We start from the raw sequence: 27,912 nt of genomic DNA, 5'->3' as shown, positions 1-27,912 counted from the left end.
TTGGAACTATAAGTCTATAACGCTGACAAATGCAAAACGTTTGCGTATTATTAAAACGAGATGCGCAATCTCTGCCGCAGTCACATCAATGCGGAATACAACAGCCTCTGCAAGAGAAGGAACGATTTAAGGTGAAGGAATGACACATATCGAAGGACTAAACAGTGTGAGAATGGATTATGCCGTGAGGCTCGAGGGGTTCCGTTAGCAAGCCGCTTGCTTACCGCTCCCCAAGCGGCTTGTTTGATTCAAAACGCTCAAGCAAGCTCTCTAAAAGAACGGAGTGCTTGACACCGCTTAACAACATGGCGGTCTCCTTAGAAATGGTGTTGTCGTACTCGAACAAATGCTATCCGGGCCGTCATTTTTGAGAGGGGGTGAAGGTGCTTTTCATTTTTGAAGAAGGTTTTAAAGAATGAGGATGGAAAATTGAAATGAAGCAACAATAAAATATGAAATACAAGTTTCAATATCATCCTGACAGCAAAATTGAACATATAGTATTATATCGCCGCCAATCGTTTTTAATTCGACGACGGCAATTTTTGCGAACATACGGAGGTGTTCCGTTCGCAAATATACAAATAAAAATTCACAATGACGTAAAACGATTCCGTCGTGTCGGCCAAGTTGGGCCAAGGCGCTAAATATTTTTTTTTACATACTGTTCCATTGCAAATCTTATATACGTCGATTGTTTGTATTTCAATTTGCTTCTTCTATTTAATGCTTCAAACTGCATTATTTTCTTCATACGTTCTTCATTATTTGTCATTATTTTCTTCATGTGCGCAACCAGCAGTAACATTTTAGGCGGTGTAGCAAGTATAAATACTGTATAGTGTTATTAATTAGTCTATTTTAACTTTCTATACCATTTTATGTTTACGAATGCTGTTTAAATTATTTCTTACATTCGCTTTAACTTGTTGCTTGTTTATAAAAGATTTTAAAACGCAATACCAAGCAACAAAGCGAACTGTACTTCCGGTGAAACGGAATTCCCTGGTGTACGCATTTGCGATGGAGGATCAGAGTATGGAGCGGTCTGGAAAGCAATACGTGTCCACTTCGCAGCAAGAGTTCCCGGGTGTGAAGTTGACGTGCCTGGGCGTGATCACAGCCCTCATCGTGGTGCTGCTTACAGTGTGTAAGTTTATAAACCTCCACGCTTGTACAGTGTGACACCGACATTGCATACGCGCCACTATAAAGTATAAATGGCTGTGTACACGACCATAGTGTAGTAGTAGTACAGTAGTAGTAGTAGTAGTAGTAGTAGTAGTAGTAGTAGTAGTAGTTGTGTGTAGTAGTAGTTGTGTTGTGTTGTGTTGTGTTTAGTAGTAGTTGTGGAGTAGTAGTAGTAGTTGTGGAGTAGTAGTAGTAGTAGTAGTTGTGAGTAGTAGTAGTAGTAGTTGTGAGTAGTAGTTGTGTGTAGTAGTAGTAGTTGTGTAGTATATAGTAGTAGTGTAGTATGTTGTATGTTTTTTTTGTAATAATCCTATGCATTTGCACTAGTGATCATGATGACAGCCGATTTATGAGGAACATGTTTCGCTGTGTTTAATATTGAGGAATTTTTCACCTCTTTGGATGAAAACAAAGCATCATAAAGCAGTAAATGCAGGTTGTTCATTTCCTCGTAATTATGTGCTAATGTGACCATGCCTTGACCTTGAAAACCAAAAGGACCTAATTTTGTCATTAAATCGTGAGTTGGTTAAATTAAGAGTCGTTCTTTGTCTTTAAAAGTAAACTACTATTGATACTTGAAAACACGAAAGCGATAAAAGGCTTATTGACATCGTTATAGATCTATCAGCTGTGGTGGGGTGATGGAGCCATGGGAGTATGTGTTTGTAAGTATCCATGTCGGGGTCAAGAACCACCCTCTGGCACCCTTGGTTTGAATGAGCAGTCTGTATGTTCCAGGCCTTCGTCTTTCCTTGCTTTCCTTTATTTCTGTTTCTTCTAAACTTTATTCTGTTCTCTCCCCACTCCTCCCACATTGCCTTCCTCCTCCCGCACTGCCCTCCTCCTCCTCCTCCCGCACTGCCCTCCCCCTCCTCCCGCACTGCCCCTTCTCCTCCTCCTGCACTGCCCTCCCCCTCCTCCCGCACTGCCCCTTCTCCTCCTCCCGCACTGCCCCTTCTCCTCCTCCTGCACTGCCCCTTCTCCTCCTCCTGCACTGCCCCTTCTCCTCCCGCACTGCCCCTTCTCCTCCCGCACTGCCCCATCTCCTCCTCCCGCACTGCCCCTTCTCCTCCTCCTGCACTGCCCCTTCTCCTCCCGCACTGCCCTCCCCCTCCTCCCGCACTGCCCCTTCTCCTCCTCCCGCACTGCCCCTTCTCCTCCTCCTGCACTGCCCCTTCTCCTCCTCCTGCACTGCCCCTTCTCCTCCCGCACTGCCCCTTCTCCTCCCGCACTGCCCCATCTCCTCCTCCCGCACTGCCCCTTCTCCTCCTCCTGCACTGCCCCTTCTCCTCCCGCACTGCCCCTTCTCCTCCCGCACTGCCCCATCTCCTCCTCCCGCACTGCCCCATCTCCTCCTCCCGCACTGCCCCTTCTCCTCCTCCCGCACTGCCCCTTCTCCTCCTCCCACACTGTCCCTTCTCCTCCTCCCACACTGCCCCTTCTCCTCCTCCCGCACTGCCCTTCTCCTCCTCCCGCACTGCCCCTTCTCCTCCTCCCACACTGTCCCTTCTCCTCCTCCCACACTGCCCCTTCTCCTCCTCCCGCACTGCCCTCCTCTCATTTGGGCTCCATTGGCAACTGAAAAAAGAACATTATCAACTGGATAATTATGGATGGAATCCACAACATTTATCAAAGTATACTAATCACCATGGGAATCAAGGGCAAGCTGATATTTCAGGCGGTAACCCTTCATCGATGTAGCAAAAGAGGAAGACTGGTCGGAGCAAAGGTTGATTATAGTGTGCGAATTTTACACATCTGTCCCGCTTGAAAAAAATGAGCGGTTGTGGGATAATTTGAGCGATCGCTCTGGTGCAGCTTGATGTTCCTGTGGATGCTGTTTTTTGGCTCTGAAGGCTAACTGTTATGTCAGTGTGATTGGAATGCTTCAGGTTTTTTAAAAGCGTTGTGAAATTCCCTGGTTAAAGGACCATTGACCTCTGACCTCCCAGTAGGAACATTTGAGTGTTCACAGGGTTACTGTAATACCTGCTCGTTCATAAAGACTACTTTCATCTCAAGACCCAAAAGCAGTGTTCATGTCACAGACGATGTTGACAGTGTGGGCCTCTGCGAATTTTAACTATGGAATCAACGGCACACTCTGCAAGAAGATTTATATCGGTGATGCCGGTGAATACTGTCCAATCACTTCATGTATGAACCAACAGGACCGATTTTTCCAAGCCAGGTGCTTGACTCTTTTCTTGACTTGAATACTCCGTGCACATTTATTCATTCACATGGTAGTTTCCAGTACGTTTCTTCATGCCAGCATCAGACAGTTAGGATCAGCATGCTGGTTCCCCCATTTGGTGAACGAGCGCCATTCATTCACTCAGTGCCCACCTGCTTGATGTATGAACCAACAATACCAATCTCTCAAATCTACCTGGAGTATATTTTTTTGTTGTCCCCCGTCGCACAGCGTAGCGAAAGGGGGACTATGGCTTTCCCCTCAGTCCGTGTGTCCGTCCGTCCGTGCGTGTGTGCGTGCGTGTTTGCGGGCGTGCGTGCGTGCGTGCATAAGCGAAGGACCGCATTCAAATTTGGTGTGTGGGTGCAACCCACGTCAAAATCCAAGATGGCCACCACCATGTATGTCTGATGCCATGTATGTCTGAACCTTGTGAGATGAATATCTTGAAAAATAAGCGAAGTACCAACTTCTAAACTGGTGTGTGAGTGTATCTAGGCATAAGCAAGAACGCTGTTTAAAATTGGGTCACCACGTCAAAATCCAAGATGGCCGCCGCCATGTATGTCTGATGCCATGTATGTCTGAACCTTGTGAGATGAATATCTTGAAAAATAAGCGAAGTACCAACTTCTAATTTGGTGTGGGTGTATCTCGGCATAAGGAAGAACGCTATTGTAAATTGGGTCGCCACGTCAAAATCCAAGATTGCCGCCACCATATATATGTCTGAACTTTGTGAGTGAAATATCTTGAAAAACAAGCGAAGTACCAACTTCTAATCTGGTGTGTGGGTGTATCTAGGCACAAGGAAGAAGGCTATTGAAAATTGGGTCGCCACGTCAAAATCCAAAATGGCCGCCGCCATGTATGTCTGAACCTTGTGAGCGGAATATCTTGAAAAATAAGCGAAGTACCAACTTCTAATCTGGTGTGTGGGTGTATCTAGGCACAAGGAAGAACGCCATTGAAAATTGGGTCGCCACGTCAAAATCCAAGATGGCCGCCTCCATGTATGTCCGAACCTTGTGAGCGAAATATCATATCATAGCATGTTTTCTGCGTCTTCCACTTTGTCAACTCGCATCACTTCACCGACGGGGGACCTAGGCGTAACGCTCGTTTATTCTGTGTTTCCCTATTATTCCCTCTTTTCTCCCAGTACCGGTCCCCTTGACTTTTAACTCCCGAGCCCTGACCCTCATTTTAAAAAGTTGTTAAAATGAGTCATTTTCACCCCATGTGCACCCTGATCTCTGATGCTTTTCACCTCCGATTCACTCCCACCCTATATCGACCTTTGCCCATGTCCTGTCTCCATATTTTACTTTGACGAAAGATTAATGTCCAAAATGTCAGCTTCTCTTTAGGCTTCCCTTAGCACTTTAGGCTCCTGAACCAACAATATGTTGTGTTCGGGTTCGTGTTAGCTTTTTGGCTTTTAGTCTTCCTTCGTGCCCCTTCTCCTCCTCCCCCTTCTCTTCCTCCCACAGTAGTTGTGTAGTATGTTGAAAAAAGAACTGCCCCCCTCCTCCCACACTCCTCCTCCCAGTTATACTAACAACTGACCAGGATTGTGAATAAAATCAAACACATACAATTTAGAACAAAGTACGACAACGATACAGGTTGATTGCACAAAAAGTGCACAAGTAGTAAAAAAAAAAAAGCCTCGTTTGTTGCAAGCATGCAGTAACACCATGTTACCGTTTCAGGGGAGGGAGGGTTGAATCGCTTGAATGAATGAATGAATGATCGTTTTAAGGCCATTTCTCCCCGCTGGAGCGGGGGTTAGCCTTGCGGACCCCATGACAATCATGGTTCCCTGTTTGAGGCAATGTTTTTATGGCCGGATGCCCTTCCTGACGTCAACCCTTGGTCACGCTCTTACGATGCGCAGGGATACGGTGTACCTATTCTAAATCGGGGTACACACCGTGATCATTCATCTCAGCAAGCTGGTACTCAATTTGCCGACCTCGGAAGGATGACAAGCTGAGTCAACCCCCCTGGCGTTAATTCAGCGATCGACCGGGATTCGAACCCAGGATCCTAGGATCCCAAGCCGGCACCCTAACCGCTAAGCCAACACCAGGTTGAATCGATTACAAGGTTATAATTGATTCCCTCCATCAGAACTGGGAATCGAACCCTAAATTCTACAGAGCCGATTAAAAAAAAACAAACAAAAAAACACCTTTAGAGGCCATTTTTTCCCCGCAAGCGGGGGTTGGCCTTTTTCGGGGACCGTGGTTGTTGTTGTTTTTCGGTCCCCTTTTTGAAGCAATGTTTTCCGGCCGGATGCCCTTCCTGACGCCAACCCTTTTTGCCGCCTTTAACGACAAACAGGGAATTACCAGTGAACTGGTACTCAATTTAGCCGACCTCGGAAGGATGACAGGCTGAGTCAACCCCCCTGGCGTTAATTCAGCGATCGACCGGGATTCGAACCCAGGATCCTAGGATCCTAAGCCGGCACCCTAGCCGCTAGCCCAACACCAGGGCTTACAGAGCCGATTACCCCCCCTGAAACGGTTCCAAGTCTCCGGAGGCGATCCTGGCTATGCCTTATCTCACTTTGTCCATCGAGAATCCATTCGTTGTTCAGCAAATTATATTAAAAGTTTATCCTGTCATTATTTTCCAAACAAACAAGGACAACTCCGTTTTTCTGCATCTAGTTTGTTTTAGTTGTGAAGAAAGCGAGCAGCCATGTACTCCCAAACTGTGTACATGTGGGTTGGAGTTCTTCTTCTTCCTGCAGGCGACAGACAACATTAGTCTATTATATCTGTATAGAGTATTGTGAATTCTAAAATCAATCGTATTTATTAACAGCAAATGAAAAAAAATCCGGAGCAATCAAATTACCTGTCTGTTGCCGTGTACACCACCCAGGTAAAATTATTTGATGTAATTGAATAAAATTATTATTTTCCCAGAGCTTTGGATTCATTTGAAGCAACTTTTACTACTTATTTTCTTTCCCAGGAGCATTTCCATGTTTCAGGGTGGGACAGATGGAGACAACGTCATTAACTTTTCTCTGTGACTGCAAAACTAGGAATGGTCATGGACGTGGAGGACCTCCTCGGAATGAAAAATGTGCTTTAAAACCTGGTACATCATGGAACGTGATCTGGAGCCTCTTTTGATTTGAAAATAATCCTGAAAAACCGAGTGAAATTTTAAATCTGAAGCAAGTTTGATGCGTGCTCTGCAGCAAGACGTTGTCTAACTTGTCGAGTACCTCTGATGCATAAGCATCTGAAGTCAATTCATCGAAGTGAAGCTTGTGGTCGTAGAATGGAAAGTCATGCCGAACGTGACCGAGATGAGTTGCCATAATCAGCAAATCGGAAACGATCCACCAAGACCGATTCAGGATCACGCAACTCTCAAACCTGCTCAGTGCTTTCCCGTGAGGGGACGAGTGAAGTCGATTTGCCGACTTGTAATATAAATCATGCCACTGATTTTATTTACTCATGAACATAATTTTTTTGCCGAAGTTATTTTTCGTTATCCCCTCTGCCACTGAGGATGGATGGTTGTCATGTTTTCACCCCTGTTTGTCTGTGTGCAGGATATCTCAAAAAGTTTGCCGGGTTCAGACGAAACTAGTTGAGCAGGTTGGGTGTGTGACAAGGACGAATTCATTAGATGTTGTTGAAGAATCAGAATTGAGACAGTGGTTCAGAATCGGAATCTATTCTCAAATTTTAAGGATCCCTGAAGCCTACTTCCCATGGCAGTTAGCGCAATTTAATGAATTTTCTGTTTATTCCATCTATCGTTCTGCTTGTCTGCTGATGCAGAATGACACCAGCCGTCATGATTAACCGGGGCATCTTAGCCTTTACAAACACTTGCATTGCCGGTGTCAGGTTGGCAACAAAATGTTGAAGCTGTGCATGTTATCGTTTACAAATGATCTGATGTGACATGGCAATGTACTTGCCAACTTTAATCACCAACGCTAGTTCTTCTGAGCAGACCGCCATTGCCTGTAAGGTAAATATGTACCAGGTGTCATGGTCCATATCATCAGTTTACGTTGAATTAACGTTTCAACCAATACACACACCAAAAAAAATTGCTCATCTGTGGGTGACACACCTACGGACACGTTGGAGGCAGGTACCCTGCGAGTACTTTATTATTTAGTAATTTTACATTCAATCAAAAATATGGCTGGTCAATGAAAATAAATAATACAATTTGACATCTTGTGTTGTTGTTTCTCTGGATCTTGATCCCTCCCCACCCCCTTCGGTGTCTCTAAAAAGTAATCGGTGTCTCTAAAACTTTTGTTGCAGGCAGCCAGCCAACTGCCAAAGAAATGTAATTTTTCTTCAGTTTGCTGCAGCCTTGTGTTTTTTTGTTTTTTATAAACCAGGGATTTTCAGGCGCTTCAGCAGGAAGCTTGGCAAAGGGCAAACAGTATTGCTTGCAGGGCTCACAGGATCAGGGAAAACTGCACTTTTTATAAAGGTAAGGGCTTGCACTTAACAAGACTCCAACTCCACAAGTAACTGTGTTTACTGGTTTCGTCTTTCCTTTTTTTCAGCTTTCTGTTCATAGCAATTTGTGCCTCGTTGCTTTTATCCTTCATCCCTTTTGCAGCTTCTCACTGGGAAGTATCAACCAACACAAACCTCAATTGTTGCCAACAAATCTACACTTCCTCTGAATGGAAATAAGGTAAGAAAAGCAAGTTGTTAATTGTATTAATATTGACAATATTCATGGTGGACCATCTGCAGTTATGCCAAATGTAGCTGTTACAAAATTCCATCCAACAATCTATCTGGATTCTAGAAGAATTTCAAAACTAAGTTCAATTTGAAAGTCCTTTCAAATTTCAAATCAAAATGAAGTCCCATCCCGATTTGAAAGGTTGAGAATTTGGAAATATGATCTTCAGCGAAAGCAAAATGTCAGACGTGCTTACGCATGTAACTTGGAGAAACGTTTTCATTTGGTGAAAAATCGTCAAAATACACATGAGATTGCCAAACATAATGATCAAAAACAGTAACAGCAACATCTGAAACAAATATGTAAAATCTTGTGAATCCCTGTAGTAGAAAATCTGTGGGAATTACTTATCAATGGAAATTGTTTGACCAATCGAACATTACAAAGGTGACCATTTTCAATCGCTCGATATAAAACATATGGAAACGTGCGAAGCGAATGCAACTGCTCCTCCACCTCCCCCTGGCCCCCTCTCCCTCACTTGTGTACTTATGCTGATGTGTATATACTGCCATGTCTGTGTTCATCCTTTGTTGACAATCATACATGGACTTGATAATCAAGGTTAATTTAGTTTAGAGTGTCCCCTCCCACGGATCCAATTTCCTTATTTCCACCTGCCGTTTTATTACTTCCCGTGTTTCCACGTTGATCTTGTGGGAAAATACACCACCCAGGTATGCTACAGAAGATTTGCGCTGTGGATATACTTAGCTGGGTGGAGCGTGCTCGGGCCTGCCCCTTTGGAAAAGAGTCTCCGGAAGGAGCTCGCAGAGAGAACACAGGGACAGAGAGTTAGAATCGAGAGAATGGTCGATCTCTCAACCCCAATTAAATGAGGAAGCAGACATTAGGGTTTTATGTGATTCTGAAAGAGCTACGCAGTTTGTGATGACCTTTGCAAATGGAAATATTCTGCAATTCTGCAATGGTCTTCTTTCTCTCCAGCCAGAACTTTCCATTGATCACCTTCTTTTGATTGCTCTCCATTTTCCAGCTGATTGTTCTTCTCTGCTTTGTCAACTGATGACGCATCTTTTTTTCCCATTGCTGTCAGCCATTACTCAACGGATTTTTCACAACAATCAATCTGCTGACTCCGTTTATGTCCTGAGACAGGCAGAGCTAAAAGAAGGGCTCGATTAGAATCGCTGCACATTGCGCATATCTGAGCAAGGAAATGTTCGCAGAATGGAAATATTGTCACACGTGAGAGGAGGTTTCTACCACACTTTAAAAAAATATTCACTGAGCCAATAAGCCACCTCTCGCACTTGATTTTGATCATAGAGAAGTGTTTGTTTATTCTCGAGGTGGATTTGGACTGCCTCCATATTCAGATATTTATCCTGCATGGGGAAGTTAAACAATCGCAAGTTGCCTCTGGAAGCACATGCATTTCTATCACTTGGTTTCATTGTCAGAGATATTGACTTCCTGTTCTTGGCCACCAACTCTAACTATTACTTTGTCCAGACCCTTGTATATGTATTTGTGGAGGTACATCACTGCCTCTACTGAATAGACAACTTCAACATTTATGTACAACTCTATATTGGTGTGCATTGTATCGGAGGAGAAGGTACGGGTTGCAGTGTACCACAAACTGTTGCTGATCGTGACCTCCCTGTTTTTGATGGTCTTGTGTACATGTACGACTTTTAATTGCCAATCTTTGTTAACACAATAACTTACGAGACGCAGAAGGGATTTAAACAACACCTGGCACACGTACAGACTGTGATGCAACGATGAACTGATTCAATTTTGGGTTCAACAAATCAAAGGTCATGTGCCCTTTGAAAATGTCTTTTCAGATCATAACTGGAGTTAGTAACATCTGATGTTTTTTTTTTTTCTCTTGTACTATCTCTCATGGGATCTTTACTTGAAAGAAAACATAATAGTGGGTTGACGTCGAACATGAGCTCCATTTATGGAGTCATGTCCATTGACACATTCACGTCAAATTATATTTTCTCGTTTTTTTTTTTCTGCTCTTCCATCAAACATATCGATTACATTATTTCTTCGTATAATATATTGCATTATTTTAGTGTTTGACGTTTCCTTTGTATTATTCAGATTTAATCTCATACTCATATACATGTGTTTGCATGTGAAGAGAAGAGTTTTGCAGCTGTTTGACTGTCCAGGCAGTGAGAACATTCGTCAGACTCACATGGACAGCGTCAAGTCGTCGCTTCGGTATGAATTATACTGTTGCATACCGTTAACCATCTGAATAATAGTTCTATGCTGAAGTAAGGTTGATAATAAAATAATTAACGTTTACATGCTTACACCAGGATACCATGGAATTGCAGGTGGGAATGGATTGGACCAGTGGTCCCCAACCTTGACTGTCCCTTGGGCAACAATACTTTAAAAAAGCATGCAGTGGGGTGACATCTTCCTTGCTCTCCCTTTCCTCAACACGACACAATTGCAGCAAGCCAAATACAAAACACGTTTCATAAACTAAATAGAATTCAAATTCTTAAAACAGCCTGGTTAAAATGCACTTTTCCGTTTGCTTAGCAACATTTGTAAGTGCCCTTAAAACAAACCATGTCCTGTTACAAGCTGTGTTTTTATGTAGTGTGACAAAGCAGCTTGAGTGGGAGTTTCTTTACTACTTGTGTTCCAGGAATTGGCCAGTCGGGGCCACACAGCACAACATAAAATATGTGCAAGATTGGTCAATCTGACTTAGACACCATGAATGATTATTAAATGGTGGCACAAGCCTTAAAACATATTCCTGTTTTAAATCGCCCATTAAATAATACTAGCAGAGTACCTGCCCTACGGGCGATCTTGTTGTAAGCATGCAACGTACCTTTATTTGAGCAGTATGGGCAACTGACAACTTCGCTCGCTCCCAAAAATAATTATGACCCGTGTTGTGTGCATGAAGCAACAACCTGCCTACTGATTATAATTAAAAACCTCACTGCCATGGAAAACGTGGGGACAGGAATACTGTATGGGCGGAGATTTGTAATACCCTCTCCCAACTGGAGGCGGCACTACACAATACACATTTACATTGAGAAATAATGTCTCCTTCCCTCCTCCCTCTCCACCCCCTCCCTCCCCCATCCTCCAAGATCACTGGCAAAGATAAAAACAGCCCTATGCACTAATTGGAGTCATGCTGATCCTACATAGCAAGTGTGGATGTAAGCGGCCCAGAACTGTAGGAGTACCTCGACAAACGAACATTGTAATTCACAGACCGGTATGTAAGAATTAGTCATACCAAAGACTTTTAATGGTATGTGCTGCTTTCTTGCTTTATGCTCAGCATTGAAAAGGCTAGATCATGGACAAACATTGCTGGGTAGGCAATGGCAAACCACCCACTACAACCCTTGCCAAGAAACTGTCGGTAGCACCAACGCTCTGTAGAGTATGGTATATCAAATACATAAAATTTAGAACACAGTATAACAACGATGCAGGTTGATTGTACAAAAAGTGCACAAGTGTTAAAAAAAAAATCTTAATTATATAACAGTATAGTACAGTACAGTATATAACGAAACTGTTTTACAAGATAAACAAGAAAGAGCAATCAGAGATTGCAGACCCTTGTCAGGATGTGTTTTAGTCGTTTTTAAGGCTTTTGTGTTGAAACAAATATGACGGCCGAACCACATGACGGATGACATCATTATTTTATTTTTTCTCCACCAATTTATCCCGAGATGACACTCAATAAATTTCATCTTGATCGGATGAAGTTTTGTACTTGTCGGAGCATGACGTCATGGAGGCACTGATGACATTATCATTAACTTATTTTATTCTTATCATTAACTTAGGGTTAGGGTTATCATTAGGGTTATCATTAGGGTTATCATTAACTATTAACTTATCATTAACTTTTATGACCTCAATGCCAAACAGGAAATCAGAGCTGTCTCACTTGACATATCACGTGCCTTCGATACAGTCTGGCACCCAGCTCTGCTCACCAAACTCACCTCCTATGGTATTCAGGGAAATCTCCACTCATGGCTTGCGGATTTCCTCTCTGGTCGTAGGCAACGTGTGGCCCTGAATGGATTTCTCTCATCTTCCCTTCCTGTTCTGGCTGGAGTTCCCCAAGGCAGTGTTCTGGGCCCTGTGCTATTTCTGGTCTTCATCAATGACCTCTCCGACTCTCTGGAAAATCCTCTCTATCTCTTTGCTGATGACTCCACTATCTGCCGCTCCATTCCTCATCCCTCAGATCGGCAGTCTGCAGCCTCCTCACTCTCTGCAGACCTGGACAAAATCACAGACTGGTCAAACAAGTGGAACATGTCTTTCAATCCTGACAAATCTCACACTCTTACAATGTCTCTCCGAAAGGACCGACTGGACAACCCTCCCATCTACTTTCTCAACAATCCTCTCCAAGAAGTTCTGTCGCTCAAGCTTTTGGGTCTCACTATCTGCCATGATCTTTCTTGGGAAAACCACATTTCCAAGCTGGCCTCCAAAGCCAGTCGCCGACTGGGCATCCTCCGTCGTGCGAAGTCCTTCCTTGGCACACCTGAGCTCCTCACCACATACAAGGCTTTCATCCGCAGCTCAATGGAATACTGTTCCCCCCTCTGGGCTGGTGCTCCTGCCTCACACCTTGCTCGGCTTCACGCTGTTGAGGCCAAAGCTTTCAGAATCATTGGAATCTCCTGCGATGTAGTCAACTCCGAGGGCCTTTCACTCACTCACCGCAGGCAGGTTGGTGGTCTTTCTGTCTTCTACCGACTCCTCTCTGGCCTTGCTCCCCCAGCTCTCTCTGTGCTCTGTCCCCCAAATATTCCTTCAGGTCGCACAAGATCTGCCTGCAACCCTCTTATGGTTAAACTGCCAAAGTCTAGGCTCTCTGCTCACCTTCACTCTTTCATTCCCCTTTTCTCCCGCCTCTGGAACAAACTCCCCCACTCCATTCAATCCCACTCCTCCCTCCAGGTCTTTAAAACAGCTGTTCACCACCATCTCTTATCTTCCCCCATCGAAAACCTTGATCTTTTCTACCCCCGGTAATTCACCCCAGAGTCCTTGCAGCGTTCATATGTTTTATTCCTCTCCCACTTCCCCCCAAGTCCTCCCGATGTCCCTGCTCTCAAATGTTGTGTTTGTGTCCTTCCCCCTCTCTCCCCATCTTGTCTGCCGCTCCCCTTGTTTTTTTGTGTTTTGTGTGTCGGTTTGTCTTTTTTGTGATTATTGTTAGCTCTTTCACGAGCCTCGATCTTGTATACAAAAAAAAAAAAAAAAAAAAAAATTCCCCATGGAGAGTTCTTTACAATGGTCCATGTCTCAATTTTTTATATGCAGCGCTTTCGGAGATATAGAGGTGCAAAGTTTTTGTTTCCCCCCCCCCCCCCCCAAGATGGCGCCCATACCACGTGACCTATGACATCATAATTATCATTAGAAAGGAGGAGGAACACCTATGTTGAAAATTTCCTGTCAATTGGACCAACGTTTGCAGAGAAAATCGTATTTATTCTGTGCGGACAAACAAGGAGACAAACAAACACACATACAAACGGACTCAAATGCAATACCCTCTCCTCTGGCAAGGTTTAAAAAAAAAAAGAATTGCTTACAATGCAGTACCTGAGAAAAATGTAAATGGCTGAGTATAAAACTTTATCAATTTTAACCCCAGATTCATTGTGTATTAGGCCCACTGAGTTGGCCTAAAATAGTGCATAAACTAGAACGACACTCTTCGACATCACGATGTCGACTGATATGCCTCTGCCCACATTATTACATCATCATACATACCTGTACCAAGTTTTAATTTAAATCCCTTCAGCTGTTCACAAGTTATCACATTTTTACCTGACATGACATCTGCCATTTAGCCTTTGACCTTGGGACACCAAATGCTAATCAGTTAATCTTTACATCGTTATACATACCTGTACCAAGTTTTAATTTGATCACTTCAGAAATTCTCAAGTTATAGACATATTCCAGACTTTGACCTCTGACCTCTTGCCCCCAAAATTTAATCGGTTAATCTTTACATCATTATACACACCTGTACTAAGTTTGAATGAGATCACTTCAGCTGTTCTCAAGTTAGACATTTTACAGACTTTGACCTTTGACCTTTCACCTCTTGACCCCAAAATCTAACAATTTCATCTTTACCTCATTATGCATACTTGCACCAAGTTTGACTGAGATACCTTCAGCCGTTCTCAAGTTGTCGCGGTAACGAAAACCTATCACGGACGGACAGCCGAACGAACAGACAACCTGAAAACAATGCCTCCGGCATCTTCGTCAACGGAGGCATAAAAAACATTTAAGAGAATAACACAATATTTAATTTAAAAGATGTACTTTAAATATAAATTGTTAAATATTCACCTCTGGTGTGAAACTTGACACTGCACAATCCCTGCTAGTTTCTCAAAGTCTGGGCCATACAGAGTTACAGCCAACTTCATGCGATCAGATCATTTATGATGAGCATCAGTTGAGTGTGATGTGTTTGTTGAATTAAGTTATTTCATTGCAGAGAACGCCGTCTCACACAGGTACGTAGATCCGAAGAAAGCACTCGTGAAGATATGCTTCTTTCAAAAGGGGGTACTTTCGTCTCCACTCGTGTCCAAAATGCCTTTTCAGATGATCGAGACTTCAGTTGTAAGTCTTTCTGAAAGGGATTATTTCCATCTCTATGTCGGAATTGTCACATTTCACCACATTTACTATTTTGGCTGCAGTTTCACTGTCTGTGAAAGGGTTCTGAAAGTAAATCGCTGTGGGTTCCACATGCATCAAATCATCTTTCAAAGTCTTCAAATTTTTCAATGTGTTCACCATAGATTTCCTTGTCGAAAGACGCATGTTATTCCTGCCTCTTCTCTCGGCTTGAAAAGTGAGTGTAAACTCCCTTCCTGATTCATGCTGTCCACAATCTCGGCTTGCTTCGGAACACGTTCACTGATCCAATTAGTGTCGGAATTTTGTCCTTGACTTGAATTTCAAGGTTAAATGTTGAGTTTGGAAGTCAAATTGATCAAAAACGCCAAGTCGATGAACCATTGTTGATCGCTGAGCTGCTGTTGGTGTTGATTTCTCTTCCAAAAAATATTTTATTTGTGGAAAGTTTCTGGAAACGCTCCAAAATGTTTTTCTTGCTGAGTCGTCACCCATCTGAATGCAAGATAAATGCTCACCATATTGAGCATCAAGTTCAGATATGAGTGCCTTGCCTCGGATCGAGTTAACAATCTTCAAAATCACACTAATGAGGCACGAGATGCTGAAAATTAAGCACTTTTGCATACAGCCTGCAGATGGATAATGCAGTGATAGATAGGGAAGTCGGGGTCGTTTTGTCACATGGCAATAAAGCCAATATTCTCTCCCGGCATTGTGGGTTCACCACCAGTTGTAATAAGTTTTTGCAGAGGGGCTCCAATCGCTTGCATGGAATGCTTCCAAGCCCGATAAATATCTTCACCACGTGTATTGCCAGTCAGTGGTGCAACTGCCATCGTCTTATTTCACACAATAATCCTCAAAAAGAACCCCAGCAAAAATGTACAACTGAGCCATGTCACACACATCTGCTGATTCCTCAACTTCTATGCTGAAAAATTCACAACACAGCAACTCCTGCCTTGGCATGCAGGTGATATTTTTCGACATTGCTTCTGTTCTCCTCATAACTGCGTTTTCAGATAGCTGAACATCTTTAGTGGCAAACAATTTCTGACTGGTTTTTTAAATCCTGAAATAACGTTTTGGAAGCTGTTTGCAAAGCTTCCTTAATTACCTTACCGTCTTCAAAGGACTTCTTATTATTAGGAAGTAAGTGCGCGATGTTAAATGAAGCAATTGTAGCTGCTTTCGACTTGCTGATGTGTTTCTTAAAAAGAGATTATTGGGAGATCAGGCCTGAGTTCAATTCTTTAACTTTTACCTTCCTTGCATTTATTTTTGGAGGGTACTCACTTGCAACCCTCTTGTGGTGTGTGCTAAAATGTCATTCCATGTTGCATTTCTTTGTAAAGAAATTGAAAAGATTGTAAAGAAAAACTCTTCTTCCCACTCATCTTTAAAGTTGTAAGTAAACGTCTCGACTTCTTTTGTGAGGGTCCTGTCTCACCTTCTGACATTATAAGAATTAAAATAAAACAAATCTCTCCGCAGATAGAAATCGCTCATTGGAGGTCTACTCGTGCGGAAATCGCTTTACCGTGGGGGAGACGAGAACACCGAATGTGATGTTTCGTTTCATATGAGTTATTATGCTGAATTGCATAAATTTCTGTCTCGTGGGGAGGAATGTATAGCTCACAAGAGATTGATAGTGTATGATTTTTCCCCCCCTTTTTTATTCTCGTTTTTACAGAGTTTTTGGAGATAGGAATAAAATATACAGTGGATTGCATACTTCTGGTTTTGGATGAGCCGTTCAAGTTGAGGTTCTAAAGTATTTTCAAGAGATGTCATGGGCAGCAACTGACAGTCTAGCAGGCAACATGTTGCCCACGAGCCACTTGGGAACTTTAGACTGGACAGTGCTCTGAAACTATTTTGTTTTTAGCTCAGTCGATATCGTATGATGTGATCGACCAAACCAGAAGTCATGAAGGACTTGCAGTGGAAACCAACCCAGCATAACCTTTGTTGTCCCCCGTCGCACCGCGGAGCGAAAGGGGGACTATGGTTTTCCCCTCCGTCCGTGTGTCCGTCCGTCCGTGCGTGTGTGCGTAAGCGAAGGACCGCATTCGAATTTGGTGTGGGTGCAACCCACGTCAAAATCCAAGATGGCCACCGCCATGTATGTCTGAACATTGAGCGGAATGTCTTGAAAAATAAGCGAAGTACCAACTTCTAATCTGGTGTGTGGGTGTATCTAGGCACAAGGAAGAACGCTATTGAGAATTGGGTCGCCACGTCAGAATCCAAGATGGCCGCCACCATATATATGTCTGAACCTTGTGAGCGAAATATCTTGAAAAATAAGCGAAGTACCAACTTCTAATCTGGTGTGTGGGTGTATCTAGGCATAAGGAAGAACCCTATTGAAAATTGGGTCGCCACGTCAAAATCCCAGATGGCCGCCGCCATGTATGTCTGAACCTTGTGAGCTGAATATCTTGAAAAATAAGCGAAGTACCAACTTCTAATCTGGTGTGTGGGTGTATCTAGGCATAAGGAAGAACCCTATTGAAAATTGTGTCACCACAGCAAAATCCAAGATGGCCGCCACCATATATATGTCTGAACCTTGTGAGCGAAATATCATATCATGCATGTTTTCTGCGTCTTCCACTTTGTCAACTCACATCACTTCCCTGACGGGGGAACTAGGCGTAACGCTTGTTAAAACCAAATTTTTGTTATTACCTTTGCCATCAAAGGTTATCAGAGGTTGTGTGTTTCACCCCTGTCTGTTTGTCTGTTTGTGAGCAGGATTCTCAAAGTTATGGATGGATTTGGAGTAAATTCGTTGGACAGATTGGAGGTGTGATGAGGATGAATCTACTTGATTTTGGTGAAGATCGGAATCTGGATCAGGATCCAGAAATTTTAAAAATTGATTCTTCATTCTTGAAAGATGGGGCCAAAAACAATATATAGCATGATATTTCAAAAAGTTTTGGATGTATTATCACAAAACTAGGTTTATGAGTTAGTTGGCTAGGTGACAAGAACAAGCTGATTAGATTTTGGTTCAGGTCTGAATCTAGAATAGGTCTGGCCTATTAGTGAGAAAGAAAATGTAAACCATCCAAAACCATCCATCAATGTAAACAATCTTCCCCCACCCAAAACCTTGATCTTTTCTACCCCTGTTAATCCACCCTAAATCCAACTTTTCAAATTCCGTTTTCTTTCCTGTAAGTCCTCGTAGTGTCCATCTTGTTTGTCCCGTATACCCCGCTCCAGCCCATTCCCTCAAACAGATCTCCCGATGTCCCTGTTCTCTTCCGTTGTGCTTTCCCTCTCTCTCCTCCCCCTCTTGTTTCTCTGCTCCCTTTATTATGTGTGTTCGCTCTTACATGAGCCTCAACCTCGTATACAAATATTTTTTTATTTTTTTCTTTACGTCACCCTGGCACAGGTATGCGCTCCATTGAGTGCCGTTCTAGTTTTGAAATTTGGGGAGATATTTGTTGTGGGTTGTTTGTCCGTCCATCCATGCGTCCGTCGGCTTTTTTCTTACTGCAATAACCTGTGTTGATTGAAGGGATTTCAACCAAACTTGGCACAAGTATAGATTGTATTGCCAAGATTAACTGGTTAGTTTATGGATTAAAAGGACAAATGGTGCTAAATATTTATATTCGGCATTTATTTCAAATATTCTATCAATACGCTGAACCAATCGCCAAATAGTAAGTACAGTACAATTTTCCTGAATATTTCCTGTGAGCTTTAAGTGAGATGAAATGTAACAGTGGGTTGATGTCAGTGGGTTGGTTGACAGAGGCATATCCATTTACACATTCATGAATGAATGAATGAATGATCGTTTTTAAGGCCATTTTCCCCGCTAGAGCGGGGGTTAGCCTTGCGGGCCCCATGACAATCATGGTTCCCTGCCTGAGGCAATGTTTTTATGGCCGGATGCCCTTCCTGACGCCAACCCTTAGTCGCCTCTTACGATGCGCAGGGATACGGTGTACCTATTCTAAACCGGGGTACACACCGGGATCATTCATCCCAGCAAGCTGGTACTCAATTTGCCGACCTCGGAAGGATGACAGGCTGAGTCAACCCCCCTGGCGTTAATTCAGCGATCGACCGGGATTCGAACCCAGGATCCTAGGATCCCAAGCCGGCACCCTAACCGCTAAGCCAACACCATTCATGTCAGATTATATTTTCAAGTTTGACTTGCATTTTATTTTATCTTCCAATTTTTTTGTCAAGAAGGAAGGAAAATCTGAAACCTCAAAAGTTAGTTTTTGTACAGAGTTATTTTTTAGCATGCAGGTGGTTCCTGAGTTTTAGCATGCAGGCGATTGTGTTAGCATGGTAGTTTTCTGACATAATACTTTGGTTGTATCGTGATTTGGGTTTTTCATATAATACTAGAACGGCACTCAGTGGAGTGCATACCTCCACCAGGTGAACCGTTTACGTTTTGTATCCTAGAGTAGACCAGAAAATCACAATACAGAATCGCATTTAATCAAAATCATCCGTCCACAACTTTTTGAGATATCCTGCTGCATATCGTGTTTGGCCCTATCTCCCAATTGTGAAGAATTCCCGGTGTGTACCCCGATTTAGAATAGGTACACCGTATCCCTGCGCATCGTAAGAGGCGACCAAGGGTTGGTGTCAGGAAGGGCATCCGGCCATAAAAACATTGCCTCAAACAGGGAACCATGATTGTCATGGGGCCCGCAAGGCTAACCCCCGCTCTAGCGGGGAAAATGGCCTTAAAACGATCATTCATTCATTCATTCATTCATTCCCAATTGTGAAGAATCACTTTAAAAATTCTTCTAGCCGGATCCGGATCTGGATCATCACCAAAATTGAATCGAGTCTTCCTTGTCTCACATACACAACAACCTGTCCACCAAGTTTCATCCAAATCCTACCATAACGTTTTTGAGATATCCTGCTATGTATCGATTTGGCCCTATCTCCCAATGGTGAAGAATAACTTAAAAAATTATAGTAGCTGGATCCAAATCAGGATCTTCATCAAAATCTCATCAATTTGTCCTTGTCACATACGCTACGTCTCTGCCAAATTTCGTCCAAATCCGTCCACAACCTTTTGAGATGCTTTGTTCATAAACAGACAGACAGACAGGGGTAAAAACATAACTTCCATCCACCTTTGGTGGCGGAGGTAAAGATACTGTTGCTATTGTTCGCGTGTTTTTCACAATCCTGGTGTGCTTTTGGTGATGTTTCCTCAGTGCGGTGGTGGTGGTTATAAACAGTGCGGAACTGCTCGCAGAGGTTCGTGACACTGCTGCCCTAATCTACTCACTGCTGGCAGATGCAGAAACCTCTTCAGTGCCATTTCTTTTTATCTGTAACAAGCAAGGTAATTGTCACCACCTAATATTGTGGCTTTCCAAGTGTCATTGCAGGTCGTGATATGAACATTCTGCTATACCTGATGCCAGATATAGTTTATTAATGTTCTAAACCACATTTGTATTTGCAAAATGTCAAACCATACTTATTTATATACCAGCAAAGAAAAGGGTGTATTAACAACAAGCTGGGGTACTTGGCATTGTTTGTTGCTATTCTAATCCTTTTGGCATTTTGAATAAATCGTTTTTTGTTGTGGGAGACCAAAACACTTCCCTGCACCCACTAAGGAATTGGGTTGGGGATCAGTTAATATTGCTTTTCACATACCTGAATTTTGTTGCACCACCCCTTGTGATGGTCATGCTTTTTGTTTTTTGTGATTAAGGCAACCTCTTGTTTATTGACGTGTTTAGTAAAGATAGCTGAACTTTACCTGTGTTCAAATCTTTTTCATTTTCGCATGGAGGATTTCAATGAGTGTCCTTCTAAAGATTTGATAAGTTTCTTTTGATGTTGAGTATACTTATCGATTGACAATGTCACTCATTGAAATGACTGTATATGTACATTAAGAGCTTCTGATATATTTCTTTGGCGTACAAACAGACGTCATTTGGTCTACAAAGACATCTGGTCCATCTCTCTAACATGTTGAATTTTCCTGAATCTTTCAAATGTGCGAGGTTGTTGCTGAAGGTTCACATGTGGGAGTTAAAATCACTGGATCGCTCATGTCTCGAATGTGTCAGGAGAGGTAAATAAACCAAATAGATGCTGTGACTGTGGATGGAAAGAGGAGAAGCCAAATTGAATACTGCATCTAAAATTCGCAATGGTTACCAACCTATATGGCTGTGAATGTCAAGTTATAAAAAGGGGGCTGGAGGTGGAAGAGGATAATGAAGGGAGGAAGAAGAAGATATCTCTATCGCCCTCGCAAATGCATATCTCTCGTTCTCCCAGTACACAGAAGGGAGGATTTTCTGAATACGAATGAGATGACTGAACTCGGGAACCTGCATGCGTGGATGTGTGTACTCCTGGGAGAGGGGGGAAGGTTCACAGTACCATAACATGCATGTATATATATATAGATATATAATCTCTCATCCACCTTAATTCTTGGATTCCTGGAGAATACAAGAATGAGACCCAAATTGCTGCCTTTGATGTGCCTGACCGCTTATAAATGTCTACTGCGTTGTAATGAATGACACAGACAGCTGCCACCAACATGAAACGCAAACATTTTGATGTTCTCTTGCTTGGTTAACTTTTTGTTGAAAACTTTTTGTTTCCTTTCAGACCTTTCCACAGCAAAGGTTGCCTCAATTGTTCGGCAACAGCTGGAGAAGGAAATGTGAGTCACTTGTCTGTCATCAAACTTGAAATGAAAACCTTTGTGATGGTGTGGTAAATATTTAGATTTATTTATTTTATTCTTACATTTAGACTTCTAAATTGTTTAGAATAACCCCATTTAACATGTGACTTTAACGTTTTGTTTTCAAATAATTTTCCAAGTTAATGAAAGTCTTAACTTGTTTGAGATGAGGTTAAAGAACCATGGACCTTTCAACACAAGGTGATCCTTTGATGTAACGAGCTTTGGTAAATTGTAGAAGTGGGTTTAAAGGGACGTTGGACATGTGTTATTTAAACATGATTTGTTACCATGGCAGGTTTATCAAGATTTTGAAATAGGCCATGGGCCACATATGGTCCATGAGCATCCCCCCCACCTCTAAACCAAACCAACTTTTTTTGAAGCCCAGAGGCATACTAAACACGATTCCAAATGTTACCAAGAAAAATTTAGGGATGCAATGCCCATTTCGGCTCAACAAAGTAGGGTACCCTCATAATTATGCCGACGCTCTCCGACGTCGACCGAACTTTGACTACTGATTATAATCTTCCACCAGAGGCCTCAAATAGCTCCTATTTCAATATATGATATACCAAATGAAAGATTATGAGCTGTTCTTTTTGAATATGTGGTAAATGAAACTATTGGGACAACTAGTTAAATAAACAGCTCTGCGGAACACAATAATTCAACCCGCGACTGCTTCTTCAATGAAATATTGGTATTTATTTCACAATCAGATTTTTTAACATTTATTTACATGGAAACTTTTCAATGTTGTATTAATCTCTTCATCGTGTATTACATTTGCTTTCAGGCGATACCTTCATATTTTTTCTAACAAGAGCCAATCTGAAATAACAGCCATTTGAATGTTTTAGATTCAACGTTTTGGAACGTTAACATGTACTATATTAACAATCCAGTTGCACAGCAATACCTATATTACATAACGTTTTTATATGCATATATACTAAACTGATTTTAAATTTCTTTTGTTGAGAATACAAGATACTAAGCAAACATGTTTATTTATTTTAATCAATAGTTGTGACTCTATCCAATATGGCCATCACATAGTGCCAAAAATCGCTTAACCCTCAAAGCTTTGACAAAGAGAATGTACACATATTCTGCTAAACATGTTTGTTACACACACAATACTAAAAAAACCACACACACACACACCCCTAAACACACACACCTACACACACACACACACACACACACACACACACACACACACACACACACACACACACACACACACACACCCACCCACCAATAAGCCGTTTGCCCGGGTGTGGTGCCCACAGCCATCGGCGGTCACAGACACACAGACACACAAAATTTGGCATATCGCTTGATGTGCTCAGTGATGCTCTCGTCAGATAGAACTGCGTTCAGGTTTTCCGCATTTGGCGAATCAATCAAATGTGTTAGTCTATCCCTTGAGTCATCAGGGAGACTGGTCATCAGAAGGTCAGCATTGTCCTGTTTGCTGAACTGTTCCATGAGTAGTCGTTGCAGTGACTCTAACATGACCTTGTGGCAATGCATTGCTCTTTCATAATGTTTTCCAGTCATCACACCTGTCAGTGAACCAGAACCAATCAACCCAGCTTCTAGCAGGATATCAGACAGACCAGAGCCAAACATCTTCTTGCCGATCACTTTCAGATATGCGCAGGCGAGATGAAAGGTTCCAATCAACACGATGTGTCTCTCGTATCGTATTGGGTTGTTCCATATCAGGGGGAATGCCTTCATGCATACCCCCAAGTCGAATGTGGTAATCACATAGTGTTGATCGACTTCACTGGTTGCCTGCTCAGAATACCGAAGGCATTCCTGTACAGTCTTGTACTCTGTTATCGGTTCAGCTATGACTGGGTAATAGTCGATAGTTGTTAGACTTCGAGGAACTGTTCCTGTCTGCGACAGGAAACCATTCCAGCTTGCAACCTGTTGCTCATCTTTGCATCGATTTCTCAGTAACACCCAGAGGGTCTGTAAATTCATTGATTCTTCACGTGCTTGAACAGCACCAGGATATGTAAGCTGGTTGATGACAAGCAATGGACTATTGCGACGTGCCACGTAACAGTCTGCAAGAGAATCCTGTTTCTTCAGCGTCATTGATCGTTGCTTGTTCTTTGGTAGTGCTGGGATTTCTGGTTTTGAACCACCTGTCTCAGATCCTTCGATATCTTGGAGCATGATCCCATGAGCAGTGTGGACAGAGGACTTGCCAGTCATATCATTAAGCAATTGGTCAAAGTTGTCGAATTCTGAGTGAAATACACTGGGTGCTGTGGGTGACCTTACGATCTGACTTGACAGCATTGAGGATGTTTCAGTCACAGCCTCAGCCAATGCTGTCTCGAGCTCCAAAGAAAAGCTGTAACTCTCACAATGACCAAGACGATTTAAGAGTGTTACTAGCTTCTCACTCCGAAACAGGTGCCGAAGAGTCATACACAGAAGTATGTGCTTTGGGTGCTTCCATGATCCATTTGTTGCCGCTCGACAGAGGTCTTGACCTATTGACTGAACAAGTCTATGAACTCTTGCTGATGTATGAACTGCTTTGCCAGTTATCGCATAGAGTAAGAAACGTTCAATTTCTGCTGGAATTACTATCTGGTTGTTGGTAAGGTCTTGAGCTGTTGGTGGCCATTTGACCTCTGTAGAGTTATTGTATGCCTCTTGTATTGACTGGTGCATTTGTGTGCCGACAAGTGCAACTGTGTCTTCTGAAGCTAATTGATAGGCTTTTCGAACAGCTGAATCGACATTAATTTGAGTATTGTATACCAAGTATGATTGGAAATCTCCCATTTGACAAAATCCCAGGCTCCTTTGGTAAGCATCATATTTCTCGAGCTTCTTCTTGAGGTTGGTGCTCCTGAAGTTGGGATTCGGGTGTGGACTGTCCTGAAGCCTATTGGTGTAGACCTTCAGCAAGACAGATAGCTTCATAATTTTCTTCTCAGCAATAATTTCTTTGCCAACCACTTTTGTCACTTCTGCCATTGCCATCTGGTGAGCTTTTTCTACTTCACGCTGTCTCTCTTGTTCATCAAGTCGATCACTTCGCCATTTTTCAGGGTTCTGTGTGTATCTGTTTCGACATGACCTGTGAAACTTTGCTTCACATGCAAAGAGGTCATGCCCACTGATGCGTAAAAGGAGAGTTTCATCATTTCGCACCTCTGCTACATCAATGACATGTTTCCAGCCTTCCCGTTCAAAGTCTATGAGGCCTTCGGTTGTCCAGCTGCCTTGGATTTTTACTTTTTCTTGCTTCTGATCTGCAGAAGATACAATCAGCATGGAAGATAATGTGATCACTAGATGATCGGCGGGTTGATCGGGATTCTGGCAAAGATGATGTTTCTGCTTCTTTTAAGCGGTTCAGATTCATCGTAAAACGTTGATAGCATTCCCGGTGAAAACCATGCACTTCTTCAATAATGTCAGGTAGTTTTCTGCATGATTCTTCAAGTCGATAGGGTGAATCTTGAGGTTCAGCCATTCTTCTACGCTTGATCTCCTTCAACTTTTCCATCTTCAGTTCCGGATCCTTTACATTCGTCATCAGCTGTATTGGTCCATACTTCAGCCCTGGTACGTGTATGATGCAAATGGGTTCCGTGTCAGATGTACAATGCTTTCGCTTCTTGTGGGATGTCGAAGCCATGGTTAGATGCACGGTTCTCCAAGTATAGATGTCAGCATCGCAGTCTAAGTCCTACTCGCATCTGAAAGTACACATAAAATAAGAATTAAAAAAGCAGTTACTATTTTGCTTAAGTTAATAACAGGGGTTATTTATCCATATATCAAGATATCCATTATTTATAATTAGTATAATCTGCAAATAGAAAACTTAAATATGTAAATTGACAGCAGTTAAACTTAATTAATTCAAATGGTTGTTACCTGTTTTCTTCCATATTGAGGAGAGATCTTAACTATGTATTTAAAACATTCATTTGTGGAAAATGAATCTGAAATGCAACTAAAATAGGCATGGGTTACATATTCATTTCTTTTAGTGACAATCCCCATAGTTGTAGGAGAGGGCACTGTCATGTCACTTTTGGTGGCAAATTTGGATTTTGCTAGCTAGTGACAATTTTTCTTGTGATCTAAAAAGTGAATCGATTAATTACAATGCATATAAAAACATTACGGGATCATGCCGATGGGTATTGCCTGCATAACTGGATTCAATATAGTGCATGTTAACGTTCCACAACGTTGAATCTAAAACATTCAAATGGCTGTTATTTCAGATTGGCTCTTGTTAGAAAAAATATGAAGGTATCGCCTGAAAGCAAATGTAATACACGATGAAGAGATTAATACAACATTGAAAAGTTTCCATGTAAATAAATGTTAAAAAATCTGATTGTGAAATAAATACCAATATTTCATTGAAGAAGCAGTCGCGGGTTGAATTATTGTGTTCCGCAGAGCTGTTTATTTAACTAGTTGTCCCAATAGTTTCATTTACCACATATTCAAAAAGAACAGCTCATAATCTTTCATTTGGTATATCATATATTGAAATAGGAGCTATTTGAGGCCTCTGGTGGAAGATTATAATCAGTAGTCAAAGTTCGGTCGACGTCGGAGAGCGTCGGCATAATTATGAGGGTACCCTACTTTGTTGAGCCGAAATGGGCATTGCATCCCTAAATTTTTCTTGGTAACATTTGGAATCGTGTTTAGTATGCCTCTGGGCTTCAAAAAAAGTTGGTTTGGTTTAGAGGTGGGGGGGATGCTCGTGGACCATATGTGGCCCATAAAATACAAATTTTGAATATTTCAAGGGAACGTTGGTTGATTTCAATGCATTGTTGTATTGGTATGCCAGGTGTTTTACTTGGCAAAATGTTTACACACGCGTTCGCCGTTCAATGTAATTTGGGTGGAGGATTGTTTTGATGGAGGTGACAGGTAGCTTTCAAAGCAAACCTTAAGTTTTTGCACCTTTTCTGAAATTGCTGGTCATCACCATCCCATTGCTGAGTTGTTACTCGCCTCCCCCATTTCTAACCCAGCTCAACATTACGTCGTACTCTTCCCTCGGCGCTTTCCCTCCCCGAGAGCGAACAAGCAAGAAAGCCAACATACCTCGACCAAACAAACTCTCCGTTCACCTTCCAGTGCCTTCCTTCACCACCATCGTTTATTGAAACAAGCACTGTTGCTGGAACTGGAATTGCAGATGTATTTAACTGGCTATCACATCTGTAGCAGTATTTTTTTAAATTATGTTTACAACTTTTGAGTAGTTGTGTTTACTGTTGAGCCTTTTCTGTCCCAAAACTTGCATTTGCATGCCGGGTACCTGTGTGGCTGGAGAAGTCTTTTAAAGGGTTATTTTCTCTTGCTCATGTCTGTTCTTGCACACCATGCGTTGTCAGTTTTAAGATTGGCAATAAAAGCAATGTTGGTTGCATTTTCACAACTTTTTACTCCAAAGGTAAAAGCCGGCAAAGCATCTTTTTCATGTAATTTAAGCATCTTTTTTTTCTGTAAAAGTTTTTGTGTTTCTGTTAAGCTTTCTGCAGACCTTACCCAAGCAAAAGCAGCATTTTCCATACATTGTCCCAGTCATTAGGTTCCTGGAATAAACTAAATTCCATCACGTTATAAGATCATGAGTCCATATGTGCTTTGCATGTGACATAGTTTACAAGGTTTAAATGAAAAGTTAGAAATCCACAAACCGGAACAACGATATTGGCACAAGCCATGCAGAACAGAATACATATGGAAGAGAATGCATTATGGGGGAAAGAGCCAGGGAAAACGCGAGCCACATAGACATTACGAGAAAGCAAGCATCTTGTATGTTTAATGTGGAAGATTCTCAACGTGCAGAACAGTCCCGCTTGGCTCCTTCCAAAGTTTAGTCTGCCAACCAGTTTACTTTGAGTCCCCTGTTGTAACTTCAATTTATTTTTCTCTAGCAAAAGTACCTGTCCTCAGTGGCAGGAAAAGCAAGCAGACGTGTCCGTCCCGAACGAAGGGAAGAGTTTAAGTTAATCTGTCAATTGAAATTACTTCATGGACTTTATTGTGCTGTACTCTTGGTTTCACTCAGAGCCAAAGTTCTCAGGTACTTATACCGCCAACTGTGAAATGGTGGTGCATCATTGGGTGGCAGGGGTTCAATTTGTCCAAAAAGAGGGAAAAATATCCTGCTTGTGAAATGAAATATATATATATATATATTGTTACGGACGCGGCTAGGATGTTATTTGCCGAGCGGATGGCCGCCGTGCCCGAACAGTTACCCCGACTAACCCGATTCCTGAACGTTGGC

At 42.3% G+C, this 27,912-nt stretch overlaps 1 protein-coding gene across 2 annotated transcripts; it reads left to right on the top strand.

Annotated features, from left to right (window-relative positions):
- Positions 1–4: 4 nt before the first annotated feature.
- Positions 5–27,233, top strand: SRPRB (SRP receptor subunit beta). Of its 2 annotated transcripts, XM_068125079.1 has the most exons (8): positions 5–131; positions 1,078–1,150; positions 7,794–7,888; positions 8,021–8,098; positions 10,281–10,363; positions 20,074–20,204; positions 21,506–21,560; positions 26,642–27,233. In XM_068125079.1, exons 1-8 carry the CDS (start codon positions 30–32, stop codon positions 26,835–26,837), a joined length of 813 nt encoding a protein of 270 aa, XP_067981180.1. In that variant the 5' UTR covers positions 5–29; the 3' UTR covers positions 26,838–27,233. The 2 variants fall into 2 exon arrangements, with proteins under 2 accessions (XP_067981180.1, XP_067981189.1); XM_068125088.1 differs by lacking the exon at positions 5–131 and having other exon boundaries at positions 980–1,150.
- Positions 27,234–27,912: the final 679 nt, after the last annotated feature.

Source organism: Myxine glutinosa, chromosome 1 (assembly GCF_964187855.1).
Source record: "Myxine glutinosa chromosome 1, kmMyxGlut1.1, whole genome shotgun sequence".
Taxonomy (NCBI): domain Eukaryota; kingdom Metazoa; phylum Chordata; class Myxini; order Myxiniformes; family Myxinidae; genus Myxine; species Myxine glutinosa.
Note: the sequence above shows the minus strand (reverse complement) of the source record. Positions and strands in the feature narration are given on the sequence as shown.

What these genes read in the sequence shown, in the direction of transcription:
- SRPRB (XM_068125079.1), top strand. Translation starts at nt 30, where the DNA reads ATGCAAAACGTTTGCGTATTATTAAAACGAGATGCGCAATCTCTGCCG. An exon ending in AAACTGCACTTTTTATAAAG is followed by an intron (nt 7,889 to 8,020) that starts GTAAGGGCTTGC and finishes TCCCTTTTGCAG; the next exon opens with CTTCTCACTGGGAAGTATCA. An exon ending in AGCGTCAAGTCGTCGCTTCG is followed by an intron (nt 10,364 to 20,073) that starts GTATGAATTATA and finishes ATGTTTCCTCAG; the next exon opens with TGCGGTGGTGGTGGTTATAA.